The sequence below is a fragment of the Panthera onca genome, chromosome A3, assembly GCF_046562875.1.
Source record: "Panthera onca isolate mPanOnc1 chromosome A3, mPanOnc1 haplotype 2, whole genome shotgun sequence".
NCBI classification, from domain to species: Eukaryota; Metazoa; Chordata; class Mammalia; order Carnivora; family Felidae; genus Panthera; species Panthera onca.
The window spans coordinates 125,862,020-125,887,343 of record NC_138341.1 but is presented as its reverse complement, the minus strand read 5'-3'; the positions used below and the strand labels follow the sequence as shown (position 1 = coordinate 125,887,343).

Below are 25,324 nucleotides of genomic sequence, written 5' to 3'. Positions count from 1 at the left end.
CAGCTCCTGGCGATCACCATTCTACTCTCTGTTTCCGTGAAATGGGCCTTTATTTCTTTTTTTTAAGATTCCACATATAAGTGACCCCATACGGTATTGGTCATTCTCCGTCCGGCTTACTGTGCTTTGCATGGCACCCTCCAGATTTAGCTACCTTGTTGCAAATGGCGGGATTTCCTTGATCTTCATGACTGAATAAGAGTCCCTTATGTAGATACATATACTGTATTTTCTTTATCCACTCATCCACTGAAGGACATTTAGGTTATTTCCATATCTCGGCTATTGTGAATGATGCTACCTTGTCTCTTGGACACAGAGATTGCATTTCCTTTGTGTACATCCAGGGGTAGGATTGGAGGAACCCATGATAGTTCTATTTTTAATACCTTGAGGAATTTCCAGACCGTTTCCAAGGTGGCTGTACCAATTCACATTCCCGCTAACAGTGCACGAGGGCTCCCTTTTCTCCACATCGTCGCCAACACTTGTTAGCGCTTGCCTTTCTTATCACAGCCATCCTAACAGGTGTGAGGTGCCATCCCATTGTGATTTTGACTAGCATTTCCCTGATGAGGTTGGGCACCTTTTCATCTACCTATTGGTGGTTCATATGTCTTTGGAAAAAAGGTGTATTCAGGTCCTTTGTTTATTTTTAAATCGGATTATTTGCTCATTGGTTTCTAGGAGCTCTTTACGTATTTTGGAGGCTAGCCCTTTTTCAGATGTATGGTTTGCAAATAGTCCCTCCCATTTTGTCAACTGCCTTTTAAATGTATCGACTGCCGTGCAGAGGGAGTATTTGGAGGGGGAGTGTGAGGTTTGAGTTCAGGAATTTCAAGCGAAACCTCTTTGTCGCGTTGTAGGACTTCTACGTCATTCTCTGCCCACACACGAGCAGAGAGAGGATAGGATTCGAACGGCGGGGTCTGCAAAAGGGCGTGTGCGGGGATTGATTATAAGGTTGGGATGTGGGATCTGGGTTGGACGAGACGGACAGTGAAGGCTGTGAACTTTTCCATGGATGCTGAAAAAGCAGTAAGGTCGGGGACTGGCATGTCGAGGTCAAAGGTCCCAGTGAGGTCAGAGAACTGTTGCCTTGGGGAGCATTAGAATATTAGCAGAAATGTTAGGATAGGGTGATCAGGAAATGGGACATTTGAAAGAAAACATTGAAAGTATGCGTACTGTTGGGGCGCCTGGGTAGCTCAGTCGGTTAAGTGTTCGACTCCTGAAATCAGCTCAGGTCGCGATCTCGAGGTTGCGAGACTGAGCCCTGCGTCAGGCTCTGCTCTAAGCAAAGCCTGCTTTGGATTCTCTCTCTCGGCCCTTCCCCCATTCATTCTCTCTCTCTCTCTTTAAATAAACTAAAAAATATAATAAAGCACGTTTATTGTTGAATGTGTTTTTGATGGAAGAGGTCGACATGGGACCACAGAGACTACCAGCCAGGAGGCCAGCCTGGCGAGGGGTCATCCAAGCAGATGTGGGGTCACGGGGAGGCCGGCAGGAGCCTAGGGAGGAGAGACTCAGCCATCTGCCTCCTAAGCCTCAGCTCCCTGACCCGCAAGACAAGCATGGAAGTTCTCCACCCCTCAACCCCGGTGTGACGATCTCAGGTGCGGCAAATGTTTGGTTTCGCATCTCGTCTCTTCTCTTCCTCCTCACCTCTCCCTCTGGATGGCCAGCCCTTCGAGAGCAGCAGGGAGATAATGGCAGCGTCTACACAGCCTTCTCCTCTAACCGGAGGAACCCGCGGCACTCCTTCCTCAGAGGACCGCGGAGACCTCGCTCTAAACCGGGTCCACAGTGACACTGAGAACGCTGCTCTCCGGGACAGCGTGTGATAGGAACAACAAAGGCCACCTGTCTCTGTCCTGATGTTACGGGTCCCTGACCGTCGGCACCTACCTGTGGTATCACCCGTGGCATGTGCAACCCTCCTAGGCTCACAAACGCCACGTAAATATGCGGCGTCCTCCTTGACGCCCCTCCAATATGGGAAGCTCAGACTTACCTCAGGGCCTTTGCACATGCTGGCCCATCTGCCTGGGATGCTTTCCCCCCTCCAGATCTTTCCATGGCTCACTCTAGTCCTTTACGCAAGTCCCTGCTCGGATGCCACCACCGCAAAGAGGCTGTCTCTGATTCTCCCAGCTAAAGCTGCATGCGAGCACCCCCGTCTCCCCCTTATCTCAGCAGTCCTCACTTCCTGACACACACCTGTCTCTCCATCCAGCCATCCAGCCATCCATCTACTTTTCCTTCCTCCCCGTCTTTCCTCCCCTTCACTACTGTGCCCCAGGGTCTGGAACAGCGCCCGGCACACGGTAGAATTCAGTAAATTTGCATTTGATTGGAAAAATAAATTAATATAGTTTCTTTTTACTTTTTTATTGTTTTTTAATGTTTTATTTATTTTTGAGAGGGGGTGGGCAGAGCATGAGCAGGGGAGGGGCAGACAGAGAGGGAGACACAGAGTCTGAAGCAGGCTCCAGGCTCTGAGCTGTCAGCACAGAGCCCGATTCAGGGCTCGAACTCACGAACTGCGAGATCGTGACCTGAGCCGAAGTCGGACGCTTAACTGACTGAGCCACTCAGGTGCCCCAATATGGTTTCTTTTTAAAATACATTTAAGCTGAAAAGCAAATCACTTTTAAAAAAAAAGTATTGGGTAAGTAATCTATGTAGTGCCATTTGGCAAACAGCAGGGAGGTACTTTGTGATGGGCCCACATACGAAAAGGCTGTGCCTGAGACTGGGGTTTGGGAAATGCTTCCCTGAAGCTATTCTGAGATTATCTGGGAGAAAGAGGAGAATTTCTCACTCCCTGCCCTGAACATCTTTGACCAGTCCCTGTGTCTTTTCTAGTTGGTGCTAAAGACCCCTGATCACCTAGTAGGTACCGTACATTCTTCGATTTCTTTGGTGTCCTTCCCCCCCGTTACGAACGGCCACCTGGTTCTCGCCCTCTCTATCCTCCTCACCCAGGGCCAGACGCTCCTGGGGGCTGCTGGGACTCAACCACTTCTGAGCACCTACTATGGGCCCAGCTCTGAACTGACGTATATCATCTCTAAATAGTAGGTAGTATTCTCCCCATTACACAGATGAACAATTACCCAAGTTACACACCTACTTGTGCCCGTACAACATGTCTGGGATACGAACCATTCTTCCCTCCGTGACGCTTTCCTCCACGTTCAATAACGCTCCCTCCAACTTACTCAATTCATGCTGCTTTGGCTACTCGATTTGCTTGGCATCGACTTCCAAAAGCCGCGACCCTTTACAGAGATTACGCTGGGAGCCCCAAGAATCCAGACGCAAGGGGGGCCTCAGAGGGAAAGGCCTCGAGAGCCGAGGCACGCACAGAAGGCCGTGAGTTAGCCGCAGGCATGTCTTGTCGAGCTTAAACGCTATTTTTTCACTTAAGCATCGATTGTCACTATTAACAAATCGGGAAGTTTGGCACCCAAGTCTGAGTTGCTGGATTTTCTTGAAAAGCCAGACGGTCGGGCCACGACAGGCCCACAGTCCTCCACGGCAGCCACCAGCTGGAACTGGATGCCAGACGTCCCCTTTGGAGACAGCCTCTGTTTGCCCGGTTCCGAGGACAACACTCCTCCCTACTAAAACTCACCGTAACCGGTTTCGCTCATTTACAGTCCCTGTCCCTCCACTGAGTTTATGACCCTGACCAAAAAGCGGGGAGTCCGGTCTAGGACTGGAAAAGCATTCTCTATGCTGATAGGAAAGGGGAATTGAGAGAGGCTTGAAGAGAGATTTGGATCTGAACGGCCCTCCAGGACAACAGATGCGAGCGGGTGCACATTTTACTGGGCTAAAGGATGTGTTCGTTGCACAGAAGTCACCAATAATCACACCTGGTTGTAAATATTCTTTATTACAAACTCCATACCCCGCCAATTAATTCCCACACGAGGGTTTTGCCAAATTCTTGTATCCAAAGCCAACGATCACTGCCCTGCAGCCACGACTTGACAAGATCACACTAGGAATAAACGCCCGGCGACAGAGGAGCCCCCCCCTCCCCACAGCCCTGAAGAACGAACGAGTGTAGTTTCGACATGAAACGTGGGCTGAAATTTTTGTTTACGAGGGCAAAGCAATGAAAATGAGGGTCAGATCGTGTTTGTTGTGTGGGGTAACAGCCTTCGAACACGGGAAGAATATTCCCTGAATTTGTCGTGCCACTCGCGTGTCAGCCACAGACGCGACAGACGCGCTCGCAAAGTGCATGGCTAACATTGTATCCATCATGCCCTTAAGCCTGGGACACCAAGGAAGTGGTAAGTCAAGCCCCCACTGGCAGCGCTCCCCCAACCCCCCCCCCCCCGGTGCCAAGACACCCCCCACGTGGGCAGTTTTGCGTGACCACGTGACGTCCTGCAGGCAGCATGGCGGGGGGGTGGGATGTCCCCATGTCTCTCGTAAGATACACGAGGAACCTCCAGGGCAGAGCGAGATGTAGCGAGATAAGGAAGTGATGGGTTTTTAGCATCTATTACTTTTGTTGTTAATAGAATTTATTGAAGTGTGAGCTTAAATAATTTTAATTTCTCTAAATGGCTTTGTTCAACAACCAGCTGGCAAGAGTCCTAAAAACTTAATGACGGGCTCTCACAAGCTAGGCTGAGGGGCCTCCCGCACACCACTGGGTGCAAGAGAAGCATCTAGAACAAGAGGAGAGAAGCCGAGAGTCCAGAGTCCAGCGGCCACGGAGCAGGCACAGATGACCAAGGTCGTCCCACGTCAGCGCCCTGGGTCTGCGTTAGCTTTTCATTTGCCTCAGCATCCGGGAACTCATCTTTTTTGGTTTTTAATTTTTTAAGTTATTATTTTTGAGAGAGAGAGAGAGAGAGAGAGCATGCGTGTGAGCAGAGAAGGGGCAGAGAGAGAGGGGGACAGAGGATCCGAAGCAGGCTCTGTGCTGACAGCAGAGAGCCCGATGCGGGGCTTGAACTCACGAACCATGAGATCATGACCTGAGCTGAAGCCGGACGCTTAACCGACTGAGTCACCCAGGCGCCCCGGCACTCACTCTTGCCAGGCCCTTCCTCTGGTGACCTCTGGCCCGAGTTCCTTGCTTAATCTCTGACTCACCCCTCAGGGGCTGACCCTTAACAGTGTCTCAAAGGTGGGGGCCTCGGTAACTGAGGGTGAAGAGAAACCCCCCCAGGCCCTGACTAGCTGGATGGGACCAGCTGGAGACCCTCCTGCAGTCAGACAGGGGTTAAATACACCCCCGGGGGCCCAATCATCCCCATTCTGTAGATGTGGAAACTGAGGCTAGAGGGAGTTGTTACCCAAGGCGACAGAGGCAACACCAGCATCCAGGCTTGTCAGCCTCCAAACCCATCTCCTGTCCGCAGAGCTGTCCTGCACCATCCTGGAAACAGCTCCCAGGGCTTGCTTCACAGACCATGTCAGCTCTTGGATTCTAGTGCATACGATTCTGGAATTCTATTTACCATTCCCCTAATTAAAACTCACATCCCCTGAAGAGATGGCCGGCAGCTTGAGAGCAGGGCTCACGCTGAACCTGTGTTGAATTAGCAGCATTTAGAATTCCAGCTCATTGGCATCGGATGTGATCTTAAAGAACTCCTTGGTCCAGGTCCCCCATGGTACATATCGGGGAAACTGAGGCCCACGGTCATGTCGCGATGACACCAGGGAAGCGGGACTAGAACTCAAGCAGCCTATCACCCAGTCTGGGCTGCTTTTGACAAAAGCAGACTCTCACCAAAAAGTCCCAGCCGGCTGGAAAAAGAGAGCTGAGAGTATAGTGTACCCTCATCTGCATTTGGGGGTGATGCCAGAAGAGACTTCCTTCCAGGACTGGTTCCTTAGAGGTTCTCTGAGAAAGCCCAAGGAGCAAAGGAGACTCCATGAGATGTTGTCAATATAGGTCCTGCAGGGACGTGCAGAGACAATGGGGAAACCGAGGCAAGAAGGCACATCGTCAGGGGCCCTCAGAGCCTGAGATTCAAAACGAAGACTTCTAGGTTCTCAAATTTTCTCCTCTTTCACCCGGGGCCAAACAGACCTCTTCTAAAGCATGGGTGACTCTTACAGGACCACCTAGAACTTGTGCCCCAGGGGCCAGGCAGGCAGGAAGTTGGAGACTGTCTGTTAAAGCCATGGTTCCAGCACCTTCCCAGGCAGACGGATTCCTCAGGAGGCGGCAGCGACCTCGATGCGGGTGTATGGGATGCCAGCAGAGCTCTGCCGGGGGCCAAAGCTCAGGGCGAACCTGTCAAGGAGAGTCGCAGGGCGGGGGTGGGGGGGGGGCAGACAGCGAGTGTCTCCGTCTGTCTCTGATGCCAGGGCTTGATATCTGAACTCTAGGGACTAACTAAAGTGAGGACTGCCAGACCCTGTCAAAGCCCCTCACTTTGACCTGTCTCCTCCTGAGGTCATGGCAGACCCAGCTTCCTTTCCCCACAGGCTGGTGGCCCAGCCTCCGCCATGTGACCCCAAGTTACCAGCCTGCACTCCCCTCCCTCAGCTGCAATTACGTCCTGCTTTAGCCCAAAGCCGGCTTCCACCTGCCTGTCTGCCTCCTTAGCTCCTCATCCCAGAGGAGGCGGCTGGAATCTTCTCCCAGGAAAGCCTGTATGGAAGAGATGCCAGTGGCTCCTGCTATCAGATTAAAGCCCGTTTCGTGTGTGTGTGTATGTGTGTGTGTGTGTGTGTGTGTGTGTGTGATCTTTTTTTTTTTTTTTAATGTTTATTTATTTTTGAGAGAGAAAGAGAGCGTGAGCAGGGAGAGGCAGAGAGGGAGACAGAAGATCCGAAGTGGGCTTTGCGCCGACAGATGTGGGGCTGGAACTCACCAACCATGAGATCGTGACCTGAGCCGAAGTCGGACACTCAACCGACTGAGCCCCCCGGGCGCCCCTAAAGCCCCTGTTTCTCAGCCTCCCCTGCAGGTGGGTGTCGCCAGGTTCTGTACAAAGGATGTGGGTGGAAGTGACAGGTGCATCTTTCCAACTGTGTCCCCCTCTGGCCCTCCCCTCTGCCTGGACTGTGGCGGCTCACCGTCCCGGGCTGTGTGGGAAAGGTAATACGGAAGAGAAGGCGGAACGAGCAGAGAGAAGGAGCCTGGGACCCCGGATGACCTCTCGGAGCACAGCTGCCTCCCCAGCCGTGTTCCGAGCAGCCAGATCCGTTTCCTAACCGACAGGGTTGGGCTGCTGAGGGGTCATCCAGAAAACAGGGGGTGTTCCCCTTGCAGAGAACAGTCAGGGGCGGGGAGGAGCAGGTTGGAGGCCGTTACACTGGACTAGTTCTGCGTCCCTTCGGGGACCAGGTTGGGTGGGACTTGGCAGGCCGGGCAGCTGCGGGAGGCGAGTTCTAACTCACTATTAGAATGACTTATTTTTTAAAAATCGTTTAGGGCCTCCCAGGAATAGAACGGGCAGTCAGGTGCTGGGGACTCCTTTTACTACAAGAAGTAACCAGGGACATTTGCCAAAGGCATGCAGGATTACAGGTCCCTTCTGATGCCCTTATTCCTCTCTTAGCTTATTTGAATGGCCCAAGGCCCCACGAGGCTGAGATTCTCAACTCCTCGCTATGATCTAAAGACCTGCCATGATCAAGCTCCTACCAACTTGGATGGTCTGATCTTCTACCCCTCCTGCCACCCTCCCTCCCTCTGTTCCAGCCACCCTGGTTTCCTCGTTGTTCCTTGCATATGCCAGATACGCTCCCAACCTCAGGGCCTTTGCACTTGCTGTTGTCTTTGCCTGGAATGCTCCTCCCCCTCATCTTTACATGGCTGTCTCCTTCTCCCGAACTTAAATCGCACCTCCTCAAGGAGGCCTCCCCTCTCTGACCACCTACTCTAATTTGGCCACAACGCCTTGCCCCTCTGTCCCCCTCTCTGTGAATCAGGCCTTCTCAACAGATTTCACTGTTTCCTTTTCTTCCAGCTACATATCACTCCCCAAAATGCTCTTGCTGATGCCTTGATGGGCTTGTTTATTTTCTGTCCCTACTCTCAGCCTCCTTTCTGCTTGTTTATTTAAGTCCCTACTCTCAGCGGCTCACTGTCTGTTTCCGAAGGCCCAGACACTGCCTGGCACAGAGTAGGGACTTAATAAACACCCACTGAACTGAGTAGATTAAGCCCACAATTCTCTGTCTGTGACTTTAAAAGGCCACCATTATAAAATTTTCCTCTACGCTTCTCTGATTCTAAGATGCTGCGACATTAGGATTTTACTATTCTAAGCTCATGTGATCCCATAACGACATGGTTTTAAAATTCCCATGAGCCGGGCCTTAACGTCACATGAAATTCTGCTGTAGGTAGAGCTCAACAACTCAAGGGAAACAGCTCCTGTATGAGGCCAAGACAAAACTGACCGCACGCAGGCACTAAGAGGGTCAGGAAGAGGAGAAAAACGCTCTCTTGCACACAGAAAGTGTGAGGCCTAAATCCTGAACTGATTTGCTCAGGATCTGATGTGACTCTTTCCCAAGGCCCAGCCCTGTCCCCTCTCACCGTCTCCTCTGGAACAGCTGGTCTATCTCTGCCAGCGACTGGCCTTTGGTTTCGGGGACAAATACATAGATGAAGCCCAGGCCGAGGACAGCGGTCAGCCCGTAGAGCAGGAAGGTCCAGGACAGGCCGATAGTGCCTGGGAACAGGAGGGCGGGAGTGTGGGCAGGGGCCCAGCCCCAGCCCCACCCCCACCCCCACCCCCGACCAGATCCTCAGAAATTCCACAAACTGGTTATTGGGTGAATGGATTGAGGATCCAGGGAATCGAGTTTTGCACCGCGTGGCCTGTGTCTGACTCCCAGACAGCTCCCCTGCCCTGGCCTCTCCCCCAGCCTCACCCAAGCCTCGAGTGAGGGCCAGGGTCTCGGGGCCAGCAGCCGGGACGCCCGAGGTGACCCTCGCTCCTTTGAAGCCTGTCAGCCCAAGCCGGGGAAAGGAGACGATGAGGGAAGGGCTTTGTTGAGGAAGAAACACAAATTATGTTCCAGAGCCATTACCATTCTCACCTCAGAGGCCATGACCTCTGAGCAACCTCCCTGACCAGCTTGGCCTCCATTTAATCCCCATGCCAGCAAGGAGAGAGCTGGCCTGGGAGTCAGGAGGGCTCAGGGCCAGTTGTCTCCCTACCTGCTGACCTTGGGAAGGACGAGTTGGCCCATATGTGAAATGGGGGTGGTCAGGGTATGATACAATTCTCATCACTCCCTCCCTCGCCTCCCCCACCTCCCCATCCTCCCTCCCTCCCTTCCTTGCGCCCATCCTTCCACCCCTCTCCTTCCCTCCCCTTCCCTCTCCTTCCCTCCCTTGCCTCCCCTCTCCTCCCATCCTCTCGTCCTCCCTCCCTTCCTTCCTTCTTTCCTTCTTCCTTCTTTCCTTCCTTCCTTCCTTCCTTCCTTCCTTTCCCTCTCCTTCTCCCCCTTTCTCTCTCAGTTATTCCGCATAAAGGGGATGCTCGAAGGCTGAGGCAATAGGAAGCAGCCTGGCTTCCCTAAGACTGGGGGTGGGAGACTGACACTGTGGGCAGATCCTTCTATCAGCCTTTCCCACAGGCCCCAGGGGTGGCTGTGCCTTTGAGGAAGAAATGCTTGGCTGCAGAAAATGGGAAAATAACTGAGCCCTAAGAACTGTGCCTTGGGGCTCACAGTGAAGGAGTCCTTCTCACTTTGGCCCCGGTGACCAGTGGTCTTGGGCCAGGAGCATCTCAGCAACTCGGAGGTCCTTTCTGGGTGTTCTCGGCCCAGAACACTACCCCCCCCCCCCCCCCCCCCCGCCCAACCCTACCATGGCTCAGACTGGGTTCGAATGCCAGGTAGGAAGAGATAGTTGTCATCCCAACTAGATAGAAGACAGAAGAAGCTGACAGGTGAGCATGAGCCTGTTTGAGCCGGTTTAGAATAAAAAAGCTCACAACTCCTATACCCCCCGGTCTCAGACACATTCTCACTAGTGTGGGTGTAGACTGGCACCCAATCAAGCCTGGAGACTTTTACATTCTGCACCAAGTCTGATTTAGAGAATAGTTGTCTTGCCACAAGTAGGGACTTTTCAAAAACTCCCCTGCTTTAACGGCAAGGGCCTTTGGGCTACGGTGAAGAAAATGGGCTTGTTGGGGGGGGTACCAGAGCCCCACACTCAGGTCTCCAGACTCCCCCATCCCCCCACGGGGGGCTCGTTCCCTCCCCTCCCACACCAGTCAGATGGCTTCCAGATGCAGGACTGGACGTTTCAGCTCTTCCCTCCTTCAGCCCCAACTCCCAACTGCCATTCAGGCCCGGGCTACTCACTGATGGGGCTGGAATGGAGTAGAAGCTTCAAAGGGCGTGTCTTCTCTCGTCGTGGTTGCCTTGTCTCCTCCCCCCTTCGCACTAGCCCTCCTTTGCAGAGCCGCCCCTCCAACCTCTGTCCAGGCGGTTGGGTGAAGCGGTCCCCCACCCACCTTGACTCCAGGGGGTGGTATACACCCCAGGACGGGCATCAGAATCTTACAGCCCTCCAGGCAGGGATGGGCAACCCAGGACTTGGGTCAGAACACCGGGAAAGAAACGCTCTCCTTCCACGGGGGTGCCCAGCCACGACATCCGCAGGTGGCCGTCTCGGCCACCACGAGGCCGGGCTGCCTGGGAAGGAAGCCCACCGCGCGGCAGACAGAGCGGAAAGAGAGTGGAAGCTGGTGACAGCTTTGTGGCAGCCCGTGGGTCGGGGGTGCCTGGCACTGGCCACCCTCCCGCTCTCCGTGACTTAAGACCAAAATCCTCCCTTTGGTTCATAAACTGGTTTGCACTGGGTTTTCTGGCACTTGACGGGACCTCGGAATTAGGTCACAGGACTCACCGATGAGGTCGAGGAAGGAGAGGCTGACGAGGAGGTTGCTGGCCCAGTTGAAGCTGTTACAGAAGGCGAAGGCTCTGCCCCGGATCTCCGCGGGGTAGATCTCGCTGAGGACGAGCCAGGTCACTAGGACAGGAGAGCAGGGCAGACTGGTGGGTTGCGGTGGGGACCGGGGCCTGGGACCCCCCGGTCCAGAGGGCAGCCCCCAACCACAGAGTGTCAGGCCCCCGACACCCACTCCGCCCGCTGCCTCCCTCCTACTGCGGTAAGAACTCCTTCTGAGTAAACCCCGAGTGAGCTATCCAGGGGCAACATTCAGGTCTTCTGAGGCTTGAAGCTTAAATAATTTGGGGGCCTTTGTAAGGAAAAAAGAAAAAAAAAAAAAACAACTAGGAACAGGAAATTAGGCCCCGCCCTCCGAAGGAGTGCCCACCAAGGGGCACGGCCAGTGGAAGCTTCACTGGCCTCACGATCAAGCCACCTCTGCTGTCCTTCTGAGACCCTGACTGACGCGGTCCCCAACCTTTCCCGCTGGGTGGGGTAGAAGGCCGCAGAGTCACCTGCGAGAGAACCCTCACCTACCTGGTCCAAATCCAAAGGAGAAGGCGCTCACAAAGACCATCATACAGACCAGCGCGGCCCAGTGCAGCAGGACACGCTCTGGGGCAGAAGGGGGTGCCGGGGAGGCGGGGCTTAAGTCCGGCAGGGCCGGGGCCGTGGGGTCCCCAGCTCCGGGAGGAGGCTGGATCGTCTCAGAGGTCGACAAGGCCGGCCTCCCTTGGTTCTCACTGGTTGTCGGCGGTGGAGGGGGAGCCGTGGCCCTTGGCAAGCCGGAGTCCCCAGGGAGGCCTGACACCCTGGTGGCATTGGGCACGGCCAGGCAGCTTGGGCCGGAGGCCATGGGCACGGCAAAGCTGACAAGGCCTATGCCACTGACCGACAGGGCCATGAGGGCACAGCCGGCCAGTAACAGGGCCCTGCGGCCCACTCGGTCCACCAGCCCCATGGCAGTCAGTGTCGCCAGCACCTTCACGGCCCCGAGTCCCACAGAGGCCAGCACCGCGGAGGAGCCTCCCCGGAAGCCCACCGCCTGGAAGATGGTGGAGGCGTAGGACAGCACATTGGGCTGCCCCGTCAGCTGCTGGAAAATCACCAGCCCCAAGCCCACGGCGGTCCGGCCTCGCATGTTCTCCCGCGCCCTGAAGAGGTCCAGGAGGGAGGATCTTGGCCTCGCCAGGCCCAGCTTGGAGGTCCCACCTCCCTGGAGAGGAACGAGGTCCTTGGGCGCTGGAGTCTCGGCGGTGCCAGCAGGGAGATAAAGGAGGCTGAGGGACTGGAGGAGGGCAGGTGCAGCGGCCCAGCTGAACATATGCCTCCATCCCCAGGGGGCGCCAGCCAGGGCGTAGTTGAGTGCATAGGAGAGCAGGATGCCCGCGGTGACGCCTGCCTCGTAGAGGGACACCAGCACGCCCCGCTGCCGCGGCCCCACCAGCTCTGACACATAAATACAGCAGGCCATGGAGGAGAGAGAGATGGCAAATCCAGCGGCCAAGCGCCCCAGGACCAGCCAGGCCAGGGAGCCGGCCAGGCCTAGGCTCAGGCTGCCCGCCAAAAGCACCAAGTTGCTCCCAAGGATGGCTCGTTTCCTGCCGTACTGGTCGATGAGGACGCCGCCCACCAGGGAGGCGAGGAGAGCCCCCAGGAGCAGGCTGCCCACCAGGAGCTCCTGCTCCGAGCAGGACAGCCCGAAGTCCAGCTGCAGTGGCAGCAGGGCACCCGATATGACTGCCAGCTCATAGCCGAAGGTCAGGCCACCCAGCGAAGACACAGAGGCACACAGGGGCAGGAGCAGTTGGGGACGGCCTGGAAAACAGAAGTGACAGGAGCAGAGTTCAGGACGGCTCCTTGCCAGAGCATCCGTCCGTCCAGCTTTCCCTCCATCTGTCAACCCCTCCATCGGTCCATCCAGCTACCCCATCAGTTACCCGTCCATCCATCCACCCACCCATTCATTCATTCATCCATCCATCCATCCCTCGTCCACCCATCCCCTCCCTCCTTCACCCGCCCGCCCCTCCCCCCGTCTACCGTCATTCTCCTATCTGTCCATCTACTGTTCCATCCGTCCACCCACCAATCCGTTCATCCCTCCGTCCACTCCATCTATATTCACCCGTCGAGTTATTAATCAATCTATCCATCCATCCCTTCATCATCCATCCCTCCATCCGTCCGTCTGCTCCCTCTACCACATTTTCATCCGTCCATTCCCTTCCTCTACCCCTTAATTCACCATCCACTTATTTACTGATGCACCTGTCCACAGACACAACCATTCATCCCCCATCTTCGTATTCCACCCCTTCTGTACCCGTTCACACACTTACGCATCCATCCATGCATGCATCCATCCAATCATTCAAAATTTTATTTATCTGGCATCTACAACACGCCAGACTGTGCTCTTGGGGCTGGCCGTACAATGGTGTTGTCGTTTTATATATATATATATAAAACGACAACACCATATATATCTTCAGGTGGTGATAGGAGTCACAGAAAAAAGCAGGGAAAGTGGGTTGAAACTGATGGAGGAACTCAGTTTAGTCGGTTAAGGCTTCTCTAAAGAGGGAAGATTTGAGCAGAGATCCGAATTGAGTGAGGGTGAAAGCCATGTGAAATCTGGGAGAAGAACATTCTAGAGAGGGAACCGCAAACACAAAGGCACTGAGGCAGGACAGTTTTTGGTATGTTTGAACAACAACCATGAATATTAATAGCTAGTGCTTATATGGCACTTACTAAGCGTGTCTTAAGAACTTTATGTGTACTTACTCGTTGAATTCTTACCACAATCCTATAACATATTATTATTAGCATCATCCTTTAAGGCTCAGTGAGGGTAAGAAACCTTTCTCATGGTCACACAGCAGGTGGTGGCAGATGTAGCCAGAGAGGGCAGGCTCTTAATCGCTGTGCTATCAGCAGAGGTCAGGGTGGCTCCGGTGACAGGAGATAAAGAGACAGGAGAAGTAGGCAGGGGCCTGATCACGTGGAACTTTTTAAGTCGTGAAGATGGTAACGAATTTCATTCTTAGTGGAAGGAGGCAAGTCTTTGAAGGCTTGAGCTGGGCAGAGAGAGGTGATCTATGGTAGTCACCAGCACATGTGACTCCTGAGCCCTTAAAATGTGGTCAATGTGATTAAGGAACCTCAAGAGATGAGGTGACTTATCTCAGGTCAAAAGTAGCTGAGCCTAGATTCAAAGCCAGGCAGGCGGGTCTGGCTCCACAATCCACACCCTTCACCACTCCGTTACAAAACCTTGGCAAATGGCGATTTTGCTCTCTTCTCTCTTGCCTCTATCTCTCCCCATCTCTGTCAGGCAATTTTTGTGCAGGGGAAGGAGTTTCATAGGTGGAAGTCTCACCCCCCATTTCTGTTCCCCCTTCTCCCTCCCAGCCCTGCCCCCTGGGAGGTAACCCCCTACCTTTCCCTGGCTGGCCCCGCGTTTCCTGCTCACGACCTGTGAACAAACCCCCTAGGAAGATTGTGTGACCCAGGTCCTGCCCTGTCTTCGCCTCCCTTTGCCCCCATCTCCCTCGGTTCCTGGAGTTCACTGGCAGGAGGGAACGTTCTTCCAGGCTATGTGAAGCAATCAGGTGAAAACAGAATTTGTTTGCCATTTCCTCAGCTCCTCTTGAGTTGAAAGGGAACCCAGCCAAGGGACTCGGAGGCAAAGGTGACTGTCGACAGGTTCCGCTGGAAAATGCATCAGGGCGGATTCGGGTCACGGTGGGAACAGCAGAACAGCAACGATAATAGTGAGACAGAATAGTAATGCTACCGGCTGTCATTGATTGAACATCTCCCCCACGGAAAGACTTCAGTGCCTTCTGTTAACTCATCTTCATAACCGCCTCGAGGTGGTGCAGGTGCAATTGTCCCCACTTTACAGACGGGGAGGCAAGGCTCAGACTCTTCTCACAGGCGGGAAGCAACAGCGTCAGGCCTCCGACACTGATCCAAGTGGCTCCCAAACCCATATACTTAAGAGCTCTGCTGAACTGACCTCAAGCAAGAAGGACAATCAAGGAGAGGCGGGGTGTGAGGAGAACAGGGGTGCAGGTTCAGAGAGGGAGGGGAAATACTGATACATTAGCCCTCAGGGAAACCCAAGTCACAAAGCATAGTGAAACGACGGTGCCCCAAGAAACCACGGAGAGGCCCCCAAGGAGTCAAGGCCATTAGAACGACGAGGGAAGCACATTCCCTTCCTAAAGCTTTCCATGGCTCCCATCGCCTGCTCGATCAGGTCCTTAGCGTGTCATTCCAGGCCCTACCTGAGCTGAAAGCCCCAGCCGAACGCCTCGGTCACTTTCCCACCCCGGCTCTGTCCGCACCTCCCCACCTGCCTCCCACAAGCCCTGCACACCTGGTTCCCAGCACGCACCATCCATTTTCACGCCCACCTACCCCTCCTGCACTGCCTGTGCTCCCCACAGGTCCACGTATCCTTGTGGGTCCCAGCTCACGGTCACCTCCCAGAGGGGTCTTGAGTTGCACGTGTCGGGTATTTGGCAACCCCCCCCCCCCACCCCCGGCCCCAACCCCGTCCTCTCTTGGGGCTCTGGTCTTCTTTGCCCTTTGTCTCTCAATCTGCTGGTTTGGGCAGAAATGGCCGCCCCCACCTCCACCCCCACTGCCTCACTCCAGGGCCGTGGCCATGACCCAGATCTGACCAACCAGCAGGTTCCCAGGCCCTGGGCAGCGATGAAAACCACTTGGCTGAACCTGGGCCAGTGTATTTGCTCACTGTAGTTTACCTGCTTAGAGCAGTTGGGCGCCATCTTCCCCCTTGGTGGGGGCGGGGAGTTGGGGGGGAGGATTCCCATGCCTGAGGCCATGGGATTTTCAGTGACTACCTTTTTTCTTTTTTTTTTTTAAATGTTTTTAAATGTTTTTATTTATTTTTGAGACAGAGACAGAGCGTGAGCAGAGGAGGGGCAGAGAGAGAGGGAGACACAGAATCCAAAGCAGGCTCCAGGCTCCGAGCCATCAGCACAGAGCCCGACGCGGGGCTCGAACCCACGAACCGTGAGATCATGACCTGAGTGAAGTCGGACGCTTAACCGACGAGCCACCCAAGCGCCCCACCTTTTTTCTTTTCTTCCTACTTTTTAAATTTCTTTTTCTTTCTTTTGTTTTGTTTTATTTTGTTTTGGTTTGGTTTAAGCTAGTTCAAGGGAGGCCCTGGCTAATTCCTGTACGTCTTCCTCAACTTTCCAAGCCACGTCTTTCGCTTCCAACCAACTCTGCATTCCCCCTTTATTTACTTACACCATCCCAAGGTTGCTGATGTGTCTTCCTTATTAAACTGGGAAGGGCAGGGACGGAGACTTCCAGTCTGTGCATCCTGAGCCCCAGCCCCGTGCTGCCGCCCAAGAGGGGCTCCGTAAGATTTCTGCCGAATGAACCAATGACTGGGCTGGGGACTAGGGAGGTGTCACTGCGTGGCATTCCAGGGGCCTGTGTCAGATACATGTGAACCTAAGAGAATGCTCCAGGACAGCCGGAGGGGTCCTGTGAAAGCCTCACTCCTTCTGCTCACAGCCCTCAAGGCTCCCGCTCTATTCTATTCTGAAAAGATGCCAAGTCCTGATGGTGGCCTTCAAGGCCCTGCAGGATCTGCCTGCTCTCTCCTGGCTCCATGCCAGCCAGCTTCCTTGCTGTTGCACCTCATTCCTGAACTCAAGGCCTTTTACCAGCTGTCACCTCTGCCAGGAGAGCGCCCCCCCTACCCCCCGCCCCATTCCTTCCCTCTTTCCCTCTGGTCTTTGCTCAGACATCACCTTCTCATGAGGCCTTCCCTGGCCCTCCACATAAAACTGCAACCTCCCCATCACATCCAGCACTTTAAAAAAAATTCTTTTTAATGTTTATTTATTTTTTGAGAGATAGAGAGACAGAGCATGAGTGGGGGAGGAGCAGACAGAGAGGGGGAGGCACAGAATCCAAAGCAGGCTCCAGGCTCTGAGCCGTCAGCACAGAGCCCGACGCGGGGCTCGAACCCACGGACCGCGAGATCATGACCTGAGCCTAAGTTGGACGCTTAACCAGGTGCCCCTCACATCCAGCACTTCTAACGCCCTTCCCCGTTTATTTGTCTCCATGGTACTTCTCCCCTCTGGAAGAACAATATATTTTCCATATTTATTGTTCTTCCTGACCAGAATATTGGCCCCAAAAGAACAGGAATTGTTTGTTTGTCCTTAGCTGTCTCCCTGACGCCGAGGACAGTTCCTGGCATTCAGCAAATACTTGTTAAATAAACAAGATGACGGAATGAAGGAACTCTGGGGGGGCTTAGGGAATCCAGAGAGAAAGGATCTGGACTCTTGGGTATTTGGAGACGTGTAGGGCCTGGAAGCGGCCACACTCCACAGCAAGTAGAGTAGATTCTGGCCCCCCAAGTTCGAGCCTAGCCTGGGTTTGGGAACTGCTCTCCCTTTCTATGAACTATCCGTCTACATATAGGTTGTATGTGAAGCTGTCTCACGCTGGAGGAAATCCCTTAATCCCCCAGGCCCCTCCCTGTGGAGGACAGGGCTTCCCAGGGAGAGAATCAGGGAGTAGAGGAAGGGGCAAGAGGTCGGGTTTGGGGTAGCTGTATCACCAGCTGCAAGTCCCCGGGAGCCCACAATGCCTTGGGGCCCTCCCCTACCGGAGATCTGCCCTGGCTTTCCCTGAAGCTCCAGGGAGAAGGCGGAGCAAAACTGAAATATGCAAATACCCTTACCGGGGAGGCTGGCCTCCAAATGTCCCAACACAGCTCATACTTAGGGAGCACTCACCACAGCCCGCCAGACCGCCGCTTCTGGAAGCTCTATCCGTATCAGCCGACTTAATCCCTACAGCAAACCTATGACATGGGCCCTGCTGTCATTCCCATTTGACAGATGCAGCAACCGAGGCACAGAGAGGTGAAGACATTTGCCCAAGGGGGCAGTTTTGTCAGTGACAGGGTAGAGACTCACCTTGGCCAGTCTTTGACTCCAGAGTCCCAACACTGGGTGTGATGAAAAAGGAAAGCTCACGTTAAGTGACCGTTCACTGTGGGTAGGTCGGGGGCCGAGCCCTTTTTGTGCATTTGCTCGTCATTTTCAAGGCTGCCTTGTGATAAGCGTCTTGTATGTGGGTCGTTCCATAGATGAGGAAGCCGAGGGCCAGGGAGGTTGACGAGATGATGGACCCAGAGTGGGAGAATGGGAGCTGGAACCCAGGTCTATACACAGGACCCAATCCCTGAGAAAGGGAGCCCGGGAAAGCAGCATGGGGTCTCTGGGGAGGACAGAGCCCGGTGCCAGTTCGATTGTACCTCCCTCCTTCACTCCCACTCAGCCCCAGTTCTGTCCTTAGGTGATGTTCAGTCAACAGCTGTTGAATTAACTTAGGAGGCAGCAAAGGGGTAGGAGGGGCAGGTGCAAGGGACCAGGGTCAAGCTGAGTGTTCTTGGGAGGACCCCTCTGGGCCCAGGATTCCCTCGGGCGCTGGGGCAGTGTGCCTTGAGGATTAAGAGCATGGACTCTGGAGTCAGAGCTGGAATTGGTGACCAGTTGTGCCATGACTCTGCATGAGACGCTGGGTGGTACGGTGGTTAGGAATGCAGACCGGAGCCAGAGTGCTGGGTTCCATCCCAGCTTTTTTACTCCACAGCTGTGTGATCTTGGGCAGCTCCCTCAACCTCTCTGAGCTTCCCTATCTACAAATGTGGATATTTGTCATATCTGTGTTGGATGCCTGTCTAGCTTACAGTCACTGTTAGCTATTACGATTCTCCACAGAATGATCCAGAGTTGAGTTTTTAAAACACAATTAGGGTCATGTTCCACCCAGCTTAAAAGCCTTCTCCAGCTTCCCCTGTCATTCGGAATAGAATTCAAACCGCTCACCATGGCCTACAAAGGCCTACACAGTCTAGCCCCTTGCCTAACTCTGACCTCCCTCCCACCCTTTTCCCCTTGCCCACTGTGCTCCAGCTACACTGGCCTGACCATACCAGCTCACTCGTGCCTCAGGGCCTTTGCACCTGCTATGCCTCCCCCTAGAAGCTCTTCTTCCAGATCTTAGCAAACCTGTTTCTCAGCTCCAGTGCCTCCTCTGGCAGGCCTCTGCTCTCTCCCTACCTAAAGAAGCCGCCTCCCTCTCCAGTATCACATGACCTTATTTTGTGTGTTCCCCGGCATCCTATCACTCCTGGAGATTATTTTATTCATTTACTTGCTCATCCAGCTTCTCAACTGGAATGCCAGCTCCATGGAAGAGAGGACTATCGTCCACTTTGTTCCCCACTGAGTCCCACAGTAGAGGGACGAATGACGGAGTGACCACACGAGGCTCTGGATCCAGAGAGAGGCATGGAGATCCTAGTGCCCTGTAGCAACAAAGAAATTCTCTATTCCCCTTCCACACACCCACCCAGCCCCAGTGCTGGATTCCAGTCTCCCGTCTCCCTCATTGAATATCTCGGAAGCAGAAGTTTCGCCCGCGTTGCTCACGGCAGCATCTGGAAGCCTGGCAACAGAAGTGGTCAGCAAACTGATGAATGAATTTGCTCCTTTCGGAACCTCGATTTCTTTATCTGCAGGCTAGGAGCGGTCTCACTGGCCGGGGGTGGTTGTAAGGCTTGGAGCGGTCAGGAGAGGGCCTGCCCTGGGTCCGCAGCTCAGGATCAAGTAAAGAGCACTCTCGGGTCACTTTTTTCTGGGCAGAAAGGAGCCTGGAAGGAAGTGCGCCCGCGTCCCCTCCCAGCGCGCAGCCAGCCAGGCCCGCGGTCCCCACCCGAGTGGGTGGTTGGGGGGGGGAGACGGTGCAGCAGGGGGCGGGGCGCGCACAGATGGGGTCGTCGGCGCTCCCCCCGCGGGCAGCGCCCGATCACCACTTACCCATGGCGAGCTCGACTGCCGTGCGAGCGGGGGCGCCGGAGCCGGAGCCGGGGGCGCATCCCCCGCCGGAGTCCCCGCCTCTGTCGCCCGACAAACTTTCCGGCCCGCCTCCCGCCCTCCTCCTCCTCCCCGCCCGCCTGTCCACAGCGCCACCGCCACGTCGGCCGGCCGGCCTTGGCCCCCTGTGCGGGACCATCCCGGCCTGGCTGGGGTCCCCACCCACTGTGCTCCTCCTGGCTCCCGCCCACTGTCATCCCTGTTGTGGGGGACCCCCACATGCTCCTCTCCCCTGTGCTCCCTGCAGCCCACATTACTAGTCTGGCCTCTCCAGACTAGTGTACACACACACACACACACACACACACTCATGTGTCTACTGGGACCGGGACACTCACATACCTGGTTCAGCCACTCAGATGTTCCCTGGATTCCCTGACCCTTCATTGGACAGTTGGGACAGTTGGGACACCTCCCAAGTACCCACAGGCACCGTGGTGGGCCTTAGCCACGGGCTGGAAGAACAAGACAGACTTTTTTTTTTTTTTTGGTAATTAAAAAAAAAAGTTTATTTATTTTGACAGAGTGAGAGAGCGCACGCAAGCAAGTGGGGGAATGACAGAGAGAGAGAGAGAGAGAGAGAGAGAGAGAGAGAGAGAGAGAGGCTGATGCCGGGTTCAGCCATGAGATCATGATATGAGCCGAAGTCAGACGCTTAACTGACTGAGCCACCCAGGTGCCCAAACAAGACAGATCGTGTGTATGTGTGTGTGTGTGTGTGTGTGTGTGTGCGCGTGTTCTTGTGGAATTTGCTTTCTCGTGGGGGAAGAGGAGAAGTACATGACTGCAGGAGCCAGAGACGCACCAACAGTCATTAGGGCTGGGCAGGGAAGGAAACCAGGCTGCTGGGTGTACAGGCCCAGGTGGCTGTTCCAGCTGGGGGCCTGGGACAGCTGCCCTTAGGGGGGATATTTGAGCTGAGACCTTAGGTGCCAGGCAAAAAGGAAGAGCAAAGGCGAAGGCCTCCATGGAGGGAGCTTGTGGAGTATAAAGAACAGAAATGAGGCCATCGTGTCTGCAGCACAGGGGGAGGTGGGGAGAGCGGAGAGTGGAGGGAGATAGAGCCCGAGGGAGGGGCTGGCCAAGGCCAGATCGGTTAAGGCCTTGGGAGGTCAGGGTAGGGAACGTGGATCTTATTCCAACGGACACAGAAAGAATCGGGGAGGTCCAGTGGGTTACGGGGAGCAATGGCAGAAACAGGAGGACCCGAGTGATGGAGGCTGGTGGGAGGTGAGAGAGAGGCTGATGTGGACTAAGGGAGTGGAGGAAAGTAGGAAGATGGCAGATAGACTCAAGAAGGACTCACCGACTGGGAGAGGAGCAGCTTGGGACAGAGCTCGGTTCTGGCTGTGCGACAGTTAAGGTCCTCATTAGGCATCCACGTGGAAACAGGTAGGCAATTCCACATATGAGCTTGGAGCTCTGGAAAGGAGCCAGGCTGGGGACACCCCACTAATGCTCCTTCTCGAGCAAAAATGCACGTCTAAGGTCAGCACTCACACGGCCACAGGCTTCTCCAAACTCTCAATGCGTGTTCACACAAACACACTCGTCCACGGGCATCCACAGCCACACTCTCACCCAGCAGGGATCATGTGCACACACACACACACACACACACACACACACACACACACACACGCATACACACACACACAGAGCCATCTCAGCAAAAAAAAGAAGCATTGACAACTCCTTCTGAGCCAGAGGACCCTTGTACAGTTCTGAAAATAATAGTGCCTGGGGGCAGTTTGAAACATGGCTGCAAAATTCTTTGTTCCATCCCTTGAAATCTAAGTGGGCTTGTGACTGCTTCAACCAGTAGGTGGCTCCAAGTGGCCCTGCGTTGACTCCTGAGACTGAGTCACTGGGACAGCGACACCTGGAGCCCTGCTGATCTCTGTGACTTGCATTAAAGTCATGCTGCCGGCCTCTAACTCCCCTAGAGAATAGAGAATCCCTCTTCATTTGTTTCCCCCAAATGAGAAAGGAAATTATCTAATTGGTCCTTTGGGCAAGCATCTTCACACACGGCTTCCCTTGAAGGTGGGCAGGACCTATTAATTCATTTCCTAGACAGCAAAAGTGATGAATGTCATCTTAGAGATTAGGTTATAAAAGATGGCAATTTCCATCTTGTTCGTCCTCTCCTGGTGTCTCACTCACTCTCTCCGATGTCAGCTGCCCAGTGGAGAGGTCCAAAGGGCAAAAGGTGAGGGTAGCCTCCAGGCAATAGCCTGTGAGGAACTAAATCCTGCCACTGATGAAATAGTCACACAAACAAACAAAAAAAGTCTGTGACGATACAAGAAAAGGGGCACCAGAACTCATAAAAGTTGGATTTTCTCTGCTCTGAAAAGTCAGAGAGGGCCTCCCTGAGGAAGTGACAATTGAGCTGAGCATGGAAAGATGTCTGGATGGGCTGAGGCAACAAAGGGAGGGAAGAGCACTTCTGGCATAGGAAACAGCAGGTGCAAAGGCCCTGTCGCAAGAGGGAACCTGATAAGAATGAGAGACTGAGAGCAAGTAAATGTGTTTGAAGATCAGAGAGCAAACGGGAACTTGGTGGGAGACGAGCCTGGAAGAAGGACATAGGGTCCCACGCAGGACCTCGTGGGTCTTTAATCCTAAACACAATAGGGAGCCGATGAAAGGCTTTAAGCTAGGTTTTCCTACCATAGGAGCCAGAACCAGTCTGACCATAGCAAGCTTGGGACTTGCAAATATGTTTGTACAGTGGATTTTCCAAAGGAGGGGTTCAGACAGATTTGGTAACCATGGAGATGGCTATGTGGACACTAACAATTATGATAATGAAGCCACAAACTTGGGAAACCGGGCGTTATAAATAGAATTTGTTCCGGGTTTGCTTTGAGTAGTCTGGGCTGACGAAAGGTGCTGGAAACCACACTGTGCCAACACAAAGGGTCTGATGTCTGAAAAGGTGGCTCGCCCTGTGTGTGAACGGCGCGCACGGACTGCAGAGCTGAGGGCTGGTGCCATAGCAACCCTTGGACGAAAGGGCCTTTCTTCAGTATTTCAAACAGGGTCCCGATGATGGGAGAAGGGAAAGGAACATATGCAGCGTTGTCTGCCATACACACCCTCACAAGCAATATCTTATTTAATCTTAATAAGTAATTGCCACAGTAAAACTAATTATCCTCGTTCTGAGGATGATGAATCTGAACCTCGGAGAAATGATATTTGTGCCTAGCTCCCTTCCTCCTTGCTTCTAGAGCAGGTCTCTGTCTGTCCAGGCCCCAAATGCCAGATCCTGGGGCGCCTGGGTGGCTCACTCGGTTGAGCGTCCGACTTCGGCTCAGGTCATGATCTAGCGGTCCGTGAGTTCGAGCCCTGTGCTGACAGCTCAGAGCCTGGAGCCTGTTTCAGATTCTGTGTCTCCCTCTCTCTCTGCCCACCCCCCGGCTCATGCTCTGTCTCAAATATGAACAAACGTAAAAAAAAATTTTTTTTAAATGCCAGATCCTTACTTTTCCCACATCCTTTGCAGTTACAGCAAAGGCACGTGGGCCAGTCATGGCCAATGTCCTGTAGAGGAAGCCCGTGTGAGAGGAGGGATGTCCAGCGAAGGGTTTTTTCCCAAATAAAGATGTAGAGGACGTAGCACCTCTCTTCTTTAGACAGATGTGTTCGTGTCTTCATATCACGTGTAGAGCTTTGGTGGCCAGCTTACGACAATAAGATGACAAGTGTAGGGACCAAAGCTGAGGCTGGCGAAGGGCACGAGGGTAGAAAGATGGAAAGACCTTGGGTCCTTAAAATTAAAAAGTGACTGAAGGATGCTTGGGACCCCTTACTTCCTAAAATTTTGTTCCGTCAGATAATAAATGAGCGTATTGTTTACCCAGAGTAAGCTATTTAGCTGACCAATCTGCTACGTTCAGCTTAAAATATCAAAACTATGGCAGTCTAGGGGCGCCTGGGTGGCTCAGCCAGCTAAGCGTCAGACTTAGGCTCGGGTCACGATCTCGTAGTTCATGAGTTCAAGTCCCGCGTTGGGCTCTGTGCTGTCAGCTCAGAGCCTGGAGCCTACTTCGGATTCTGTGTGTGTGTGTGTGTGTGTGTGTGTGTGTGTGTGTGTCTCTCTGCCCCTCCCCCACTCACACTCGGTCTCTCAATAACGAATAAACGTTAAAACCCCACAAACCTATGGCCGTCCACTAATTGCACCCTGTTCTAATTCCTCCCCTACTTCCTTTTAGTAATAATCTCCCCAAGTTTTAGCTGAGCTCACGGCTGCCCTGCTAGAGAATATGTCTTCCAGCTTCCTTTTCAGCTTCAGGGGCTCTGTGACTGCGTTCTGGCCAATAGGATGTGAGTGGAAGTGACGTGTGGAACTTTGGATCAAGTTCTTAGCTGCCTGTCCTCACCCTCATCCTCCTTCTTGCCAGCTGGAGTGCTGGACAGCTGGGATAGACTCAGAGAAGGTAACAACGGGCTGAGGATGACCGATCTATACTTTTATATAAGAAAGAAAGGAAGCTCTCTCATAATGAAGCCATTATTTTTAGGTCACTGTGTTACAGCGACTTATCCTGGACCCTCGCAATAACCAAAACACACAGGCATTCAGTGGCGATACAAGTCAGGGTTCTTGCTGGAAGCCACACGAACCACCTTGCTCCTGTGTTGGAGCACGGGCAGCCAAGACGTGGAGTAACAGAGGGTCTTCCAAAGTTCAAGGTGAGTGTGGTGTTGCCCCCGGGACACAATGCTATCGGGAGGCCCCTTCCCTCTGAATAATGGATGCCGGGAGTCAACTTGATAGCTATTGTAGTAAGCCCTCCGTAAATAATAACAGCTTTAATCTATGGAATGCTTATTATGTGCCTGGTAATAGTCCCATGGGTTTTACCTCTAGTGACTCATTTAATCCTCACAAAGCCCTGTGGGATAGATATGATTCACAATCTTATTTTGTAGATGAGAAACTAAAGCATAGAGAAGGTTCAATAACCTGCTCTTGCTCAAACATGCCAAGCACACTTCTCCCCCGGGGCCTTTGCACCTGCTGTCCCCTCTGCCCAGAATGCTCTTCTTCCAGGCATCCATCCGCAGGGCTCAAACGTCACCTGTTCACAGAAGCCTTCTTCTTTTTGCATAGAAGCCTTCTTAACTGTCTTACTTTTTTTTTTTTTTTTTTTAATGTTTATTTATTTATGAGAGACACAGAGCACCAGCGGTGGAGGGGCAGAGAGAGAGGGAGACACAGAATCTGAAGCAGGCTCCAGGCTCTGAGCTGTCAGCACAGACTCTGGGGCTCCAACTCCGGAGCCCCGAAGTCACGACAGAGCCGAAGTCCGATGCTTAACCCACTGAGCCACCCAGATGCCCCTTCACTACCTTATTTACAATCTTACCGCTACCCACTCGCCGCCACCCTCCACTCCACCAGGGTGACCATATAATTTATCACCCAAACCAGCACGCT

At 53.7% G+C, this 25,324-nt stretch overlaps 1 protein-coding gene and 1 long non-coding RNA gene across 4 annotated transcripts in view; one reads left to right on the top strand and one right to left on the bottom strand.

Moving 5' to 3' along the window:
* LOC144615867 (uncharacterized) overlaps positions 1-4,987 on the top strand; it is a 742,065-nt gene extending 737,078 nt beyond the window's left edge. The window contains exon 2 of the long non-coding RNA XR_014137469.1: positions 4,877-4,987. This is a non-coding gene — a long non-coding RNA (uncharacterized LOC144615867). The remainder of the gene's footprint in view (positions 1-4,876) is intronic.
* Positions 4,878-20,104, bottom strand: SLC2A10 (solute carrier family 2 member 10). 3 transcript variants are annotated; one of them, XM_060619741.3, is made up of 5 exons: positions 19,813-20,104; positions 11,450-12,730; positions 10,871-10,993; positions 8,540-8,675; positions 4,878-6,280 (listed from the first exon to the last, which is right to left on the bottom strand). In XM_060619741.3, exons 1-5 carry the CDS (start codon positions 20,006-20,008, stop codon positions 6,202-6,204), a joined length of 1,815 nt encoding a protein of 604 aa, XP_060475724.3. In that variant the 5' UTR covers positions 20,009-20,104; the 3' UTR covers positions 4,878-6,201. The 3 variants fall into 3 exon arrangements, with proteins under 3 accessions (XP_060475724.3, XP_060475728.3, XP_060475718.3); XM_060619745.3 differs by lacking the exon at positions 19,813-20,104 and adding an exon at positions 15,321-15,631; XM_060619735.3 differs by lacking the exon at positions 19,813-20,104 and adding an exon at positions 14,358-15,281.
* Between the last annotated feature and the right edge of the window lie 5,220 nt (positions 20,105-25,324).